Source organism: Emys orbicularis, chromosome 1, assembly GCF_028017835.1.
Source record: "Emys orbicularis isolate rEmyOrb1 chromosome 1, rEmyOrb1.hap1, whole genome shotgun sequence".
Taxonomy (NCBI): domain Eukaryota; kingdom Metazoa; phylum Chordata; order Testudines; family Emydidae; genus Emys; species Emys orbicularis.
The window spans coordinates 108,794,059-108,809,690 of NC_088683.1; the positions used below are offsets into that span (position 1 = coordinate 108,794,059).

At 42.3% G+C, this 15,632-nt stretch overlaps 1 protein-coding gene across 5 annotated transcripts in view; it reads right to left on the reverse strand.

The window, feature by feature from the left end:
- Positions 1 to 15,632, reverse strand: part of BRAF (B-Raf proto-oncogene, serine/threonine kinase) — a 119,423-nt gene that overhangs the window by 92,140 nt on the left and 11,651 nt on the right. For all 5 annotated transcript variants that reach the window (XM_065397596.1, XM_065397595.1, XM_065397593.1 and 2 more), the window contains exon 2: positions 9,343 to 9,444. In XM_065397596.1, coding sequence (XP_065253668.1) covers positions 9,343 to 9,444 — 102 coding nt within the window. The remainder of the gene's footprint in view (positions 1 to 9,342; positions 9,445 to 15,632) is intronic.

The following is a 15,632-nucleotide window of genomic DNA, read 5'->3' on the forward strand; positions in this document are numbered from 1 at the left end:
CCTCTTCAGTCGCTGTAGATCATCAGTCTTCAAAAAGAACAGGAGTACTTGTGGCACCTTAGAGACTAACAAATTTATTTGAGCATAAGCTTTCGTGGGCTACAGCCCACTTCTTCGGATGCATAGAATGGAACATATATTGAGGAGATATATATACACACATACAGAGAGCATGAACAGGTGGGAGTTGTCTTACCAACTCTGAGAGGCCAATTAAGTAAGAGAAAAAAAGCTTTTGAAGTGATAATCACTCTCACAGATCTTGGGAGACAGACCTGTCCTCGCTTACAGACAACCCCCCAACCTGAAGCAAATACTCACCAGCAACCACACATCACTGAACAAAAACACTGACCCAGGAACCTATCCTTGCAACAAAGCCCAATGCCAACTCTGTCCACATATCTATTCAAGTGACATCATCATAGGACCTAATCATATCAGCCATACCATCAGGGGCTCGTTCACCTGCACATCTACCAATGTGATATATGCCATCATGTGCCAGCAATGCCCCTCTGCCATGTACATTGGCCAAACCGGACAGTCTCAACGCAAAAGAATTAGTGGACACAAATCTGACATCAGGAATCATAATACTCAAAAAGCAGTGGGAGAACACTAACCTGTCTGGTCATTCAATGACAGACCTGCGGGTGGCTATTTTACAACAGAAAAGCTTCAAAAACAGACTCCAAGGAGAGACTGCTGAGCTGGAATTGATATGCAAACTAGATACAATCAACTTAGGCTTGAATAAGGACTGGGAATGGCTGAGCCATTACAAACATTGAATCTATCTCCCCTTGTAAGTATTCTCACACCTCTTATCAAACTGTCTGTACTGGGCTATCTTGATTATCACTTCAAAAGTTTTTTTTCCACTTACTTAATTGGCCTCTCAGAGTTGGTAAGACAACTCCCACCTTTTCATGCTCTCTGTATGTGTATATATATATATATATATATATCCTCAATATATGTTCCATTCTATGCATCCGAAGAAGTGGGCTGTAGCCCATGAAAGCTTATGCTCTAATAAATTTGTAAGTCTCTAAGGTGCTACAAGTACTCCTGTTCTTTTTGCGGATACAGACTAACACTGCTGCTACTCTGAAACCTATCATCAGTCTTGTTGCTAGTGTCAAAAGTGACACTAGTTCTTATTTTGAGGATTTTAAAAAATAAAAATGTAAGTCCTGAAAGTGCATATACCAGGTCTAACAATCAATTTTCCTTTAAGGTGCTCACAATATGATCAGCCACCTTTTAAGTTGCCAATCACAGCTAATCATACACTGCACATTTGGGGAAACAGCACTTCAGCAATTGTTGTCTTTCCACCACTTTAAGAACAGATATTTTTAATTCCAGAGTGCAGTTTTTTAGTGGCTGTGATACAGAATGCTACCAAAGTGTGCTATAGAATCTCAAGAAGCTCTTGCAGCTTCTCCAAGGCAAAACAATACAATGTTTATTCATCTCTTCTTTCTGTATTAACCAATCCAAAAGTAAATTGAAAACTTGACACTACCATCCAAATTAAAAAACATAGTAAGACCACCAAAACAGTGCCATCATGGCTAAACAAAGTAAAAGAAGCAGTTTAGAGACACTAAAGCAACCTTTAAAAAGTGGAAGTTAAATCCTATTGAGGAAAATAGAAAGGAGCATAAACTCTGGCAACTGAAGTATAAAAATATAATCAGGAAGGCCTAAAAAGAATTTCAAGAACAACTAGCCAAAGACTCAAAAAGTAACAGCAAAAAAAAAAAAAAAAATTAAGTACATCAGAAGCAAGAAGCCTGCTAAACCAGTGGGTCCATTGGACAATCAAGATGCTAAAGGAGCACTCAAGGAAGATAAGGCCATTCCAGAGAAACTAAATAAATTCTTTGCATTATCTTCATGGCTGAGGATTTGAGGGAGATTCCCAAACCTGAGCCATTCTTTTTAGGACAATAACCTCAAGAACCGGCCCAGATTGGAATAAACTGATAAACTAAAAACAGTAATATGCCACCAGTACCAGATGGTATTCACCCAAGAATTTTAAAGGAACTCAAATATGAAATTGCAGAACTAACAACTGTGGTATGTAACCTATCATTTAAATTAGCTCCTGTACTAAATGACTGGAGAATAGCTAATGTGACACCAATTTTTAAAAAGGGCTCCTGGCAATTACAGGCCAGTAAGCCTAACTTTAGTTTCAACCAATTTGCCAGTTACTGTAGTAAAGAACAGAACTATCAGACACATAGATGAACATGATTTGCTGGGGAAGAGCCAACATGGTTTTTGTTAAGGGAAATCATATCTCACTAATCTACTGGAATTCTAGGAGTGGGGTCAACAAGTATGTAGACAAGGGTGATCCAGTGGATATAGTGTACTTAGATTTTCAGGTTTCAGAGTAGGAGCCGTGTTAGTCTGTATCCGCAAAAAGAACAGGAGTACTTGTGGCACCTTAGAGACTAACAAATGTATTTGAGCATAAGCTTTCGTGGGCTACAAGCCCACTTCTTCGGATACATAGAATGGAACATATATTGAGGAGATATATATACACATACAGAGAGCATGAAAAGGTGGGAGTTGTCTTACCAACTCTGAGAGGCCAATTAAGTAAGAGGAAAAAAACTTTTGAAGTGATAATCAAGCTAGCCCAGTACAGACAGTTTGATAAGAAGTGTGAGAGTACTTACATGGGGAGATAGTTTGTAATGGCTCAGGCTTAAATAGAGACTGGGAATGGCTAAGTTGATCGTATCTAATTTGCATATCAATTCAAGCTCAGCAATTTCTCGTTGGAGTCTGTTTTTGAAGCTTTTTTTGTTGCAAAATTGCCACCCGCAGGTCTGTCATTGAATGACCAGACAGGTTAAAGTGTTCTCCTACTGGTTTTTGAATGTTAAGATTCCTGATGTCAGATTTGTGTCCATTAATTCTTTTGCGACGAGACTGTCCGGTTTGGCCAATGTACATGGCAGAGAGGCATTGCTGGCACATGATGGCATATATCACATTGGTAGATGTGCAGGTGAACGAGCCCCTGATGGTATGGCTGATGTGATTAGGTCCTATGATAATGTCGCTTGAATAGATATGTGGGCAGAGTTGGCATCGGGCTTTGTTGCAAGGATAGGTTCCTGGGTCAGTGTTTTTGTTCAGTGATGTGTGGTTGCTGGTGAGTATTTACTTCAGGTTGGGGGGTTGTCTGTAAGCGAGGACAGGTCTGTCTCCCAAGATCTGTGAGAGTGAGGGATCATCTTTCAGGATAGGTTGTAGATCTTTGATGATGCGCTGGAGAGGTTTTAGTTGGGGGCTGAAGGTGACAGCTAGTGGTGTTCTGTTATTTTCTTTGTTGGGCCTGTCTTGTAGGAGGTGACTTCTGGGTACTCGTCTGGCTCTGTCAATCTGTTTTTTCACTTCAGCAGGTGGGTATTGTAGTTTTAAGAATGCTTGATAGAGATCTTGTAGGTGCTTGTCTCTGTCTGAGGGATTGGAGCAAATACGGTTGTATCTTAGAGCTTGGCTGTAGACAATGGATCGTGTGGTGTGTCCTGGATGGAAGCTGGAGGCATGTAGGTAAGTATAGCAGTCAGTAGGTTTCCGGTATAGGGTGGTATTTATGTGACCATCGCTTATTAGCACAGTAGTGTCCAGGAAATGGACCGCTTGTGTGGATTGATCTAGGCTGAGGTTGATGGTGGGATGGAAATTATTGAAATCATAGTGGAATTCCTCAAGGGCTTCTTTTCCATGGGTCCAGATGATGAAGATGTCATCAATGTAGCGCAAGTAGAGTAGGGGCATTAGGGGACTAGAGCTGAGGAAGCGTTGTTCTAAGTCAGCCATGAAAATGTTGGCATACTGTGGGGCCATGCGGGTACCCATAGCAGTGCCACTGACTTGAAGGTATATATTGTCCCCAAATGTGAAATAGTTGTGGGTGAGGACAAAGTCACAAAGTTCAGCCACCAGGTTAGCTGTGACATTATCGGGGATACTGTTTTCAGAAAGCCTTTGACAAGGTCCCTCACTAAAGGCTCTTAAGCAAAGTAAGCGGTCATGGTATAAGAGGGAATATCCTCTCCTGGATCCGTAACTGGTTAAAAGATAGAACTAAATGGGCAGTTTTCTGAACGGAGAGAGGTAAATAGTGATGTCCTCCAGGGGTCTGTACTGGGGCCAGTCCTATTCAACATACTCATAAATGATCTGGAAAAGGGGGTAAACAGTGAGGTGGCAAAATTTGCAGATGACACAAAACTACTCAAGATAGGCAAGTCCAAAGCAGACTGCGCAGAGTTACAAGAGGATCTCACTAAACAGGGTGACTGGGCAACAAAATGGCAGATGAAATTCAATGCCAATAAATGCAAAGTAATGCACATTAGAAAACATAATCCCAACTATACGTATAAAATGATGGGGGTCTAAATTAGCTGTTACCACTCGAGAAAGATTTAGGACTTAACATGGATAATTTTCAGAAAGCATCCACTCAATGTGCAGCGGCAGTCAAAAAAGCTAATAGAATGTTGGGAATCATTAAGAAAGGGAGAGAAGACAGACAATATCATATTGCCTCTAGACAAATCCATAGTACTCCCACATCTTGAATACTGCGTGCAGATCTGGTTGTTCCTTCTCAAAAAAAAAAAAAGATATATTGGAATTGGAAAAGGTTCAGAAAAGGGCAACAAAAATGATTAGGGGTAAGGAACAGCTTCCATATAAGGAGAGGTTAATAAGACTGGGACTTTTCAACTTGGAAAAGAGATGACTAAGGCGGGGATGTGATAGAGGTCTATAAAATCATGACTGGTGTGGAGAAAATAAATAAGAAAGTGTTATTTATTCCTTCTCATAACACAAGAGCTAGGGGTCACCAAATGAAATTAATAGGCTACAGGTTAAAAACCAACAAAAGGAAGTATTTCTTCACACAACGCGCAATCAACCTGTGGAATTCTTTGCCAGAGGATGTTGTGAAGGCCAAGACTATAACAGGGTTCAAAAAAAGAACTCGATAATTTCCTGGAGGATAGGTCCATCAATGGCTATTAGCCAGGATGGGCAGGGATACAAAACCATGCTCTGAAGTGTCCCTAGCCTCTGTTTGCCAGAAGTTGAGAATGGGCAACACAGGATGGATCACTTGATGATTATCTGGTCTGTTCATTCCCTCTGAAGCACCTGGCATTGGCCATCAGAAGACAGGATACTGGGCTAGATGAACCATTGATCTGACCCAGTATGACCGTTCTTATGCAGAGTACCTGCTGAATCTGGGCAAAACGGTGCCCTAATACGATGAGTTATGGAAAGAGAATTTGAGAAAAACTGAAATGACCCAAAATAAAATTAATCCTCATCTACACTACAAAAAATACGTTTAAACGTGGTTGTACCCCAAACTGGTTATTGCATGTAGGCTGTATGGACAGAAGAGCCCCATTACAACCATGTTAGAGAACACTGGGTGATACTTAAGTTGATAGATTAAATATAGCAATAGTTTATACAGAAGACTACTCAGAAAAATATTTAATGTTGTTTTGGCTTTCTAACAAGACACGTGTTTTATCATTTTTGGACAGTTAATCATATTGTATTTTTTGTTCTTCATTTCACCTCTCCCTCTTCTCCTTCACCACTCCCCTGCAAGTTTCTCTGCAGCTATGTTCCTTTTTGCCCCCAACACGTGTCCCCGTCACTTACGATATATCCACACAGCCCGTGGGAGTGAGCCTCCGAGCCCAGGACAACAGACTTGGGTTAGCAAGGCTCGCACTAGAGCTCTAAAAATAGTTGTGTAGACAGCACTTTGAAACACTGCAGCTCAGATTGAAGCTCCAGCACTAAAACCTAGAGAGGAGAGTGGGCTCTCAACCCAGGTTGGGAGGCTTGCTCCTGTAGGCTGTGTAGACATTTTCTTAGCTCCCTTCTCCCCTTGACATGCTTCCCCAACGCTTCACTCCATTTTCACCTCAACATTCTTCTCCTGCAGACCGCTCTAATACTTGGCAGTGTCTCCAGTCTTTTCTCTTCCTCCAAGTAGCAGTGGACTCCAGCAGAGGGAGAGACAAGGGCTCCTATTTGTTTCCAGCTGCTTTTACAGGCATCTATACTCTTCTTTGCAATGAAGAGCTTTGTCAACTGCAGGAGCAGCTGGAAACAACAACAGCCGGCACAGCTCTCTGTAGAGTCACCGCAAGTGTTCCAAGGAGTATATCTGTAAATCTTTGATGAGGGTTAAGGGTTGTCTCCCTGCCTGATTTTTCATTCCTGAGCACCTTACACACAAAACAATACATATGTGCTTGGTGGCAACAACTGAATTTTTGCTCCGTTTTTGTGGAAGTAACCACCATTCCCTTTTTTACAGTCACTTGTTGGATCAAGAGGAGCCAGCAGCAACTGTCAGTTGTATCACTTTTTTAAACCATTTCTGATTGATTTTTTTTAAAGTAAGTTGTGTTTTAGTCCCCAGAAAGATGTTTTGCATGTTTCCACATCTTTCATTGCTCAACACTGAAGCAGTTTTTCCCTAGCAGTGCTCAACTATTGTCACTAAGTTCTCAGTATTCCAACAAAGGGCACACTAAGCATCAGAGAAGATACAATGGACAGATCCTGATGGGAAGCACAAAGAAAGAGTTTTAAGGAGGATTTTGAAGGAGGACAGTAAGTTAGTTTTGCAGATGTTCATGGGGAGTTCCTACCATGCATGAGGGGCAGCATGGAAGAAAGCACAAAGGTGCTTGTATGAAAATTTAACATGTGGGCAATGGAGGCTGGTATCATGGGTCAATCTGAGACAAAGTCCACATCTTGATAGTGAATGAGAGGACAAGAAAGGTGAGGACAGACCACAAAGGGCCTTGAAAACAAAGACAAGTATCTTATGTTTGATTCAACAGAAAAAGAGATGCAAAGAAAGGGCTGACATGGTCAAAGTGATGGGCTAGAAAAAGTATATTTGCAGGAGAATTCTGAATAGACAGGAATGGGGCAAGATTGCATTTGTCAAGGACAGGAAAGGATGTTGCAGTAATTTACACATGATATGATCAGACCTGGTCAAGAGTTTTAGCTGTGTGGATGGAAAAGAAAGGCATATTTTAGGTATGTCATGCAAAAAGAATCTGCAAGATTTAGACATAGCCTGGTCGTGAAAACCAAAAGAGGTCCGATTTGAAAATGATGCCCTGGCAAGGGCCTGAGCAACAGGCAAGATGGTGGTGCACAGGTTATCCACATTGTTTTTCCATTTTTATTAGATTTCTCAACGGTATGCACATCTGTTGAGCTGCTTGTAACTTACTTATCAGTATTCCCTTATCTCCCTTCTAAAGTCTCTTATATGTAGAGAATTTCTTGGTGAATTTGTTCATATGCACTTGCTGAAATTTAACATTTGTCTTCCATACTTTGGCAACCATACTGTTTCTAATCAGACGGTGGAACATATTTTCTACATTTTTGTACTTTCAACCCTGCAATCAACACCAAGATGTGTTTTTGTTTGTTGTGTGTCAGGCTGCTTTATATCCAGCACTGTGATACACTAGAGTTTCAGACCAATTGTGTCACGGCAACTTCTAACAAGCTAGTAAGCGCCAACCACTACTTTTGCACCAGGCTAAAACAAACAAGTTGATCAAAGAAATCTTAACATGTTTAGATATAGAAATGCACAGTCAAGGCAACCAAACAACCTTATCTCTGCCTGCATTGATGTTATGCAAAGAATATAGGATTCTGATTAAAGTATTTTAGTGTTTCTGGTCCCAGATTAGATATTTCTTTCATGTTTAAATATCAGTTTTAATCCTCTCTCTTTATCCCCTAGAGGCATCTGGGTGCCTTAAATATGCATTTTCATACCTTAACAAACCAAATCTGGATTTCTTTTAAGTGTAACCTTCTCTGAATTTCCTGGTCGAATTACAACATCCCTGTAATGTTTTTATCCTTAAACTTACTGATGTGATGAAGTTAAGGTTAAGAGAAAGTAACAGCTTTTTGGTTTGAGAATTAGCTTCATTTTTTAAAAATGTCATATATGAACACCAAGCAAGAAACACAAAGAGAATGCGATCACATATTTTTAATAATGTGTTAAAAATATAACAATTTTTTTTTTATTTTAACTTTTAAGAGCAGTACACCAAAGCAGAGCAAAGCAACCTAAGTGTAATGGTGAATCTGGCCCTTAAACTGCAATGGATTTATCAGAGTGCTGTGTTAGTAAAATCAGTGCTATGTGAATAAAGGCAGTGAAAACTCAATCCCAGAGTCCCAGTGTCCATGCTCTAAGGGCTCCCCCTGTGCTTGGGCCCCCAGCAGTTTTGCCTTAACATGCAATGGAGCAAAGGCAAATTACTAGCTCACTAGTCTGCACTACAGAATCTTTAAAGAGCAATAACAGTTGGGGCAAATAATCTAACCAAGAAGAACTCACTGTATGTCCAGTCTCCCTCATACAACTGAGCCATTACAACTAATAAAACTGTTGCATGCAAGTTAGATGTACAGAAAGGGAGGGGGACTGGTTGCATTGATGTCACAATGGTCCCATTTGAGAGTTACCTGAGCTGTTGAACTGATCCCATTTAGCCATAAAAAATTAGACAACAACATAGCTTAATTATAACTAGTTACCTCAAACAGTTTAAGATTTCAATTAATTTCAACTATCATGGTAAATTTCGAGTATGTTACTCCATTAGGATTATTTGGAACAAAAACCAAATACTACTACATTTCTTAAAAAGCAATAATTTTATTAATTATAATGCAAACAAATTAACAGATTTACTTATACATTCTCAGAAAATTCACTCTGCTCAAAGAGTAAGTGTTCTAAATTTGGGGAATTGGTTTTAAGTTTGTATTTCTTCCTAGACAAAATAAAGGATTCAATGCACAACACAACTCTATCTTACCTATGGAGTTGCAACCAGATATATACATATGCACACCTACACGCACTTAGAATGCAGAATGGAAAGCTGCCGCTAAGAGTTTATGTTTTACGCTAGTTGTAACAGCACACCTACTTCAATAGTTTTCTGCCTTTCCCTCAGTAGTACACACATTACTCACCAGGAACCCTACAGCTTGTCACAAAAGAGGGAAAGACTCACTAATATCTCTTTTCTATCTTTAAGTATTAGAAGCATAATTTGTTTTTATATAGTCAAGGAGGAAATAGTTCTCTATTACAAGTATTTCTGTCAGTCTTCTACTGGACAGTTACTTTATACTTGAAAAATATACAGCATATTACACTAACTCAATGGAGTTCATTTGATACTCAAAGCTTACCTCCAAGTATATTGATGGTGGGTTATGCTCTCCTCCAAACTTGTCCAGCAGCGCCTCTATGTGTTCTTGTGTTAATTTAATCATCTGTTTGATATTCCATACCTAAAATATAAAAATATATTTTTATAAATCAAAAGAGGCAAGTCTGGGACAGATTTAAAAAATTAAAAACCATGAACTCACATCTTAGTAGCTAAAAACTAAGTTAATCTTTAAGGCTGAAAAAAGTCAGACTCCATATTTTACTGAAATGACTGTAAAATGTGTCCTAGACCCAAATTAATCATTTTTTCCAGAGCTTTGTTGACAGAAGTCCTTAATGAAAATACCGTTTCAAAGTATCAGTAACGTCAATCAAAAACAGCGACTGGTGGTTATTATGATCACCTACTATCTGTATCAATACAGTCTCAGTTCTGTTCCAGTCTTAAACTAAACTGAGCAAAGACCCTTTCATTTTGAAATGCAGGAACTGCTAAAAACAAACGTCACTCTCATATATTACTTTTTATATGGAGATCTCAAAACACTTTACAAAGTCTTATCTCCATTTTACAGATGGGGAAACTGAGGTAAAGAGGTACAGTGACTTGTCTAAGGTTACATATGATACAGTACAAAACGGAAATCTGATTAGAGGAGAAAACTAATCTATGTAATGTTCAAAGTTTCAGGATTTTGTTCATCTGTTCAAGTTGCTATGATGACACTTGCAAACCAACAAATGTCAAACATTCAGTGGTAAACTGGTAACTACTGTAATCACATGATCTAGATCAGGGGTCGGCAACGTTCGGCACCCGGCTCGCCAGGGTAAGCACCCTGGCGGGCCGGGCCAGTTTTATTTACCTGCTGACACGGCAGGTTCGGCCGATCGCGGCCCCCACTGGCCGCAGTTCGGCATCCCGGGCCAATGGGGGCGGCGAGAAGTGGCGCGGGCGAGCGATGTGCTGGCCGCGGCTTGTCGCCGCCCCCATTGGCCCAGGACGGCGAACCGCGGCCAGTGGGGGCCGCGATCGGCCGAACCTACCGCGTCAGCAGGTAAATAAAACTGGCCCGGCCTGCCAGGGTGCTTACCCTGGCGAGCCGCGTGCCGAACGTTGCCGACCCCTGATCTAGATATTTCTAATGTACCTATCACTGCAGTATTTAAATGCCCTGATCTTAAACACATTGTACACTTGGGGCTCTAGACTGCCTCAGTTTGCAAGTTTTTCCCACTGACTCTGCAACTTGTAACCACTGTTAGTATTATGAGATGACTATGAGTGCTACCTTGCAGTGTAAGTCATCACTATGCAATGTTCAATTGTTGAAGCTGAATCAATACAATAGTAAGTTCACTTACAGGAAAACAAGGTACTTTGATCCAGTAGAAGTTGAATTTTTTCACTTGTTGGACCAATAGACTCTGGCCTCCAGAAAAGAGATTTTTATTTTTCTTAGAATTACATTTGCTAGCAACTTAATGTGATGAAAACTGAGAAAGATTTAATTTCTACAAGCCAGAGAAAAAATACTTATCTGTTCTCTGAAGGTACCATTTATAAAAGTATCACTATTCAAAACTGATGCTATTACTTAGAGACTAGTGAGAAAGTAATATAGCTCAAAATTCAAAAGCCATCAGCTCCAGGATGGAGACTTGCATACTGCTTCTTCCAATAGAACCTCAGAGATTCCTGTGACCTGTCAGTGAAAGAAAATACAAATCCCTCAGTCTCTAAGGAGAGAGGTGGGATGGTAGTGATAGAACTTATACCGTTACGGAAAAAATTGCAGGGAATTAGCTTTATGTTCTATTAAAAGATACCAGTAACAGAACCCCAACTCCATGGATGTCTCAAACATTATACTAGAAGGTAAGTAAAGAGAAAAATCTTTCTGCAACACAGAACAAACATGTTAGAAGTTCAAATCACACCTAACTCATATTTTAATAAAGATATCTGTTATTCTGTAGTAGCTATTAAGGATGGGGACATCACTAAAATAAAACAAGGTGGAAAGACAGTTGGGTAACCTCTAGCCCAATACAAGTTTGAAGCACTGATGATAAATTTTGCTTCTTCTCATGAGGCCAATTTCAACAGAACTCTGTGGCTGCCTTCCAAATCTTAATATGTAAACTCAGTGGAGGCTGGCTGTAAAGACCAACTTTTTCTCTGAACTCACACAAATGTTTGTTAATATGACCATTATGTTGTATGCCTGCCAAGAAGCAGCAATGAGAGAGCTGTGCAATGTATACGTATCAAAAGAATCAGAAAGCTCTCTCTGTCATCTAATCTGTTCCAGATAAGAGAGTAGGGAGTTTTACTTGGTAAACTGATGGAATAAGATCCTGCTGGTTTGGATGTTGGGAAAGAAAGTTGGCAGGAGGATTAAGGTGGAATCCCAGCACTACCTTGGAAGATATTTAGCAACTGGATCTGTCAACAGAGCCCTAACGCTCACTCAAGACACAAGCTGAAATCCCCAGTATCAAAGGAGAACCTTCATTTAATAAGTCTGCTCATATATCAAGTGGTTGTAAAGGAGGCTGTTACACTAAAGTTTAATCACCTCATTGACATCCAGCTTGGGCACTTGAGCTTATAAATGTAGTACACACAAAATAAAAAACTTATCTACCTCCAGTGTTAAATAGGGCTTTAGGTATCCTAAAACTAAGCAGTGATCACAGAGTTCCCAGCCCACACCACACTTTCTGTGAGCATGAGAAATCCACTCTACCACTATGGCTGGAGTCCCTAAGCTATTTCTCCACTCAACTCTTGGTAGGGTTGGCAATTTTCAAGAGCACTTAAGTGACTTCAAAATCAAGTCTCGCTGGCTTTCAATGCAACTTTCACTTTTAAGTCATTTAGGCACTTCTGAAAATCCCACCCATGGATAACCACCTCATGGAAGGGCTTAGGACTCAACATCCCATTCCTACACTAACAGCATCACATACATAGGTGGTTGAGGAAGGAATCGCCAGCGGACAAGGTGGTCTCGTTGGTTGTCCCTGTACTACCAGAAGCTTCCCCATTTCTCCTCTGTGGTGGCTGGAGGGTGAATGACTTCCTCCCTCCCTGCAAATATGTTTTCTACTTTGCATCCAGCAGTTACTATTCTGAGCTGCTTTTTCTCTCTCCCTCCTTCCAGTTCTACTGTTCTAGCACTATTATGATAACAGAAGTAGCAGCACCAGGAGGAACAGAGGGCCTCTCTATTCAGCAGCTGATAGGCAGATAGAGAGCAGCCTTTCAGAGCCAAAAACTGGAGTTAAAGCCCTGGAAAAGCCCAAATAGCTGCCAAATGTACTCAAAGGAGTTGGGGAAGAGCACACAATAAGTTCTAAACCATGCCTTTTCACACTGAATCATGGACCTTTTCTATTGGAATTGGTTTGTTTTCCTAGATGGTTGGAAGGAGTCTACCAGAAAAATTAACCTCTTGAGCTCTACTCCCTTAGGTGCATTACTTACAGGAGGAAAGGTACATGAACTCCCTCCCCATCCAGTAAGTAAAGAAAGCATCCCTCAAAAGTGGATCATTAAATGAGTTATGCAGAACTCCAATAGTGTGTTGCTTGCAGACACCACAAACAGATCTCTCTGGTATGCCCCACTCATGAAAGAGCAAGCTTCCATCTGAGACAACTCACATGGCTCTCACATTGATTGAAATACTGTCTACAATCCGGTTCTCTTTCCTGCCAAGTAACCAGTAATTAGACATATTGTGGTACACTGCCCAACCCCATCCTTGAAGAATTGCTTAACACAGGAGACAACACCCATTCTACCTTGCACATAGAGAGGATCCTATATGTTTGAATCAACCATTTCTGGGAATACTAGGTCAGTGAAAGCTCTGAACCTTACCTCATGGATCTTATCTCAAAAAAGCTGCATCTAGAGCAGTGGTCACCAACCAATCGATCACAGTCTCTGGTGGGTTATCGTGGCTGCCGCTAAGGCAGGTTCCCTGCCTGCCCTGGCCCCACGCCGCTCACGGAAGAGGCCAGCGCAGCCGCGCGGCCCTGGGGGCAGGGGTGTATGTGTCAGGGGTCTCCCTCTGCGCGCTACTCCTGCCTGCAAGCACCGCCCCCGCAGCTCCCATTGGCCAGGAACAGGGAGCTGTGGCCAATGCTTGCAGAGAGGGGCAGCGCGCAGAGCCACATGCCCCTCCCCCCGGGGGCAGCAGGGGCATGTTGGCCCCTTCCGGGAGCAGCGTGGGGCCACAGCAGGGAGCCTGCCTTAGCCTTGCTGCACTGCCAACCGGGAGCCACCCAAGGTAAGTGCTGCCTGGCAGGAGACCGCACCCCAGCCCCCTCCCGGAGCCAGAACCCCATACCCCTCCTGTACTCCGAACCCACTCTTGCACCCCATCCCCCAGCCCTGAACCCCCTCCCAGAGCCAGCAACCCAAACCCCCTCCTGCACCCCAAGCCCCAGCCCTGAGCCCCCTCCCAGAGCCAGCACCTTGTACCCCCTACAGCACCTTAACAGTCTGCCCCAGCTCAGAGCCCCTTCCTGTACCAAAACTTCCTCCCAGAGCTTGCATCCCTCACCCCCTCCTGTACCCCAATTCCCTGCCCAGGCTCAGCCCAGAGTGCCCTCCCACACTGCGAACCCCTCAGCCCCAGCCCAGAGCCTGTACCCTTCCCGAACCCCAACCCCCTACCCCAGCCTGGTGAAAGTGAGTGAGGATGGGGGAGAGTGAGCAACGGGAGGAGGGGTGGAGTGAGCAGAGGGGGTAGATCCTGGGTTGCTCTTAAATTCAAAAAGTGATCTTGGGCATAAAAAGGTTGGAGATCACTAATCTATAGACTGTCCTAGAGAGAACAGCTCCTTAAGAATGAAGCCCCATGTATGTACAACCCATCTCAAGCAGGAAGCATGTGATTACTTAATCTGATTGAGGCAATCTGGAAGCCCCTGCCTAACTGCAGCTAGCCAGTGAACAAGCCACTACTTCATGGAGGCAGTCAATCACATGTAGCACAAGAACACTTGACTTTAACACTACAGCATCCGTAGCTGTCACCTCATGCCATGCCATTAGCTACTGTTATGGGTATCAGGCCCCAAATCTGTAACTTAATCCATTTTGAAGCCTGATGGCTCCAATATCTCTTCTCTGCTAGGTCCACACCACTGATACTGTACCAGTGCAGAAGGCCTTGAGTCCAGTTGGGCTTCCACACAAGGTACCCTATGTGACGGGTTGGATCACCGAAACCCTCTTGGGACTGCCACCTGATGTGCCCAGACTATTTCTGAGCTTGTTTTCCCTGCCAGCTTGGTACTTCAGTGCCTTGCCTTGTTTGAGCCAGACATGTTTGCCTGCTGCAAACACAGATCCAAGACTGAACCACGTCCCCCACAAGCTGCAGGCTTAACTGAAAACAGCTTAAGAAGTGCTCCTGTCTCCAGCTCTCAGATACCCAATTCCCAATGGGATCCAAACCCCAAATAAATACATTTTACCCTGTATAAAGCTTATACAGGGTAAATGCATAAATTGTTCGCCCTCTATAACACTGATAGAAAGGTATGCACAGCTGTTCTCTCCCCCGCCCCCGATATTAATACATACTCTGGGTTAATTAAGAAGTAAAAAGTGGTTTTATTAAATACAAAAAGTAGGATTTAAGTGGTTCCAAGTAATAACAGACAAAAAGTGAATTACCAAGCAAAATAAAATAAAACATGCAACTCTAAGCCTAATACAGTAAGAAAACTGAATACAGGTAAATCTCACCCTCAGAGATATTTCAATAGGCTTTTTTCACAGACTGGATGCCTTCCTAGTCTGGGCCCAATCCTTTGGGGGAGGGATAGCTCAGTGGTTTGAGCATTGGCCTGCTAAACCCAGGGTTGTGAGTTCAATCCTTGAGGGGGCCATTTGGGGATTTAGTTGGTGTTGGTCCTAATTTAAGCAGAGGGTTGGACTAGATGACCTCCTGAGGTCCCTTCCAACCCTGATGTTCTATGATTCTTTCCCCTGGTACAGTCCGTGTTACAGCTCAGGTGGTAGCTAGGGTATTTCTCATGACTGCAGCCCCCTTTGTTCTGTTCCACCCCCTTATATCTCTTTTGCACAAGGCAGGAATCCTTTGTCCCTCTTTGGGTTACCACCCCTCCTTCTAAATGGAAAAGCACCAGGTTAAAGATGGATTCCAGTTCAAGTGACAAGATCACATGTCATTGTAAGACTTCGTTACCCACTTGCCAGCACACACGTATACAGGAAGGCTTACAAGTAAACAGAGCCATGTACAGTCAATTCTCCTAG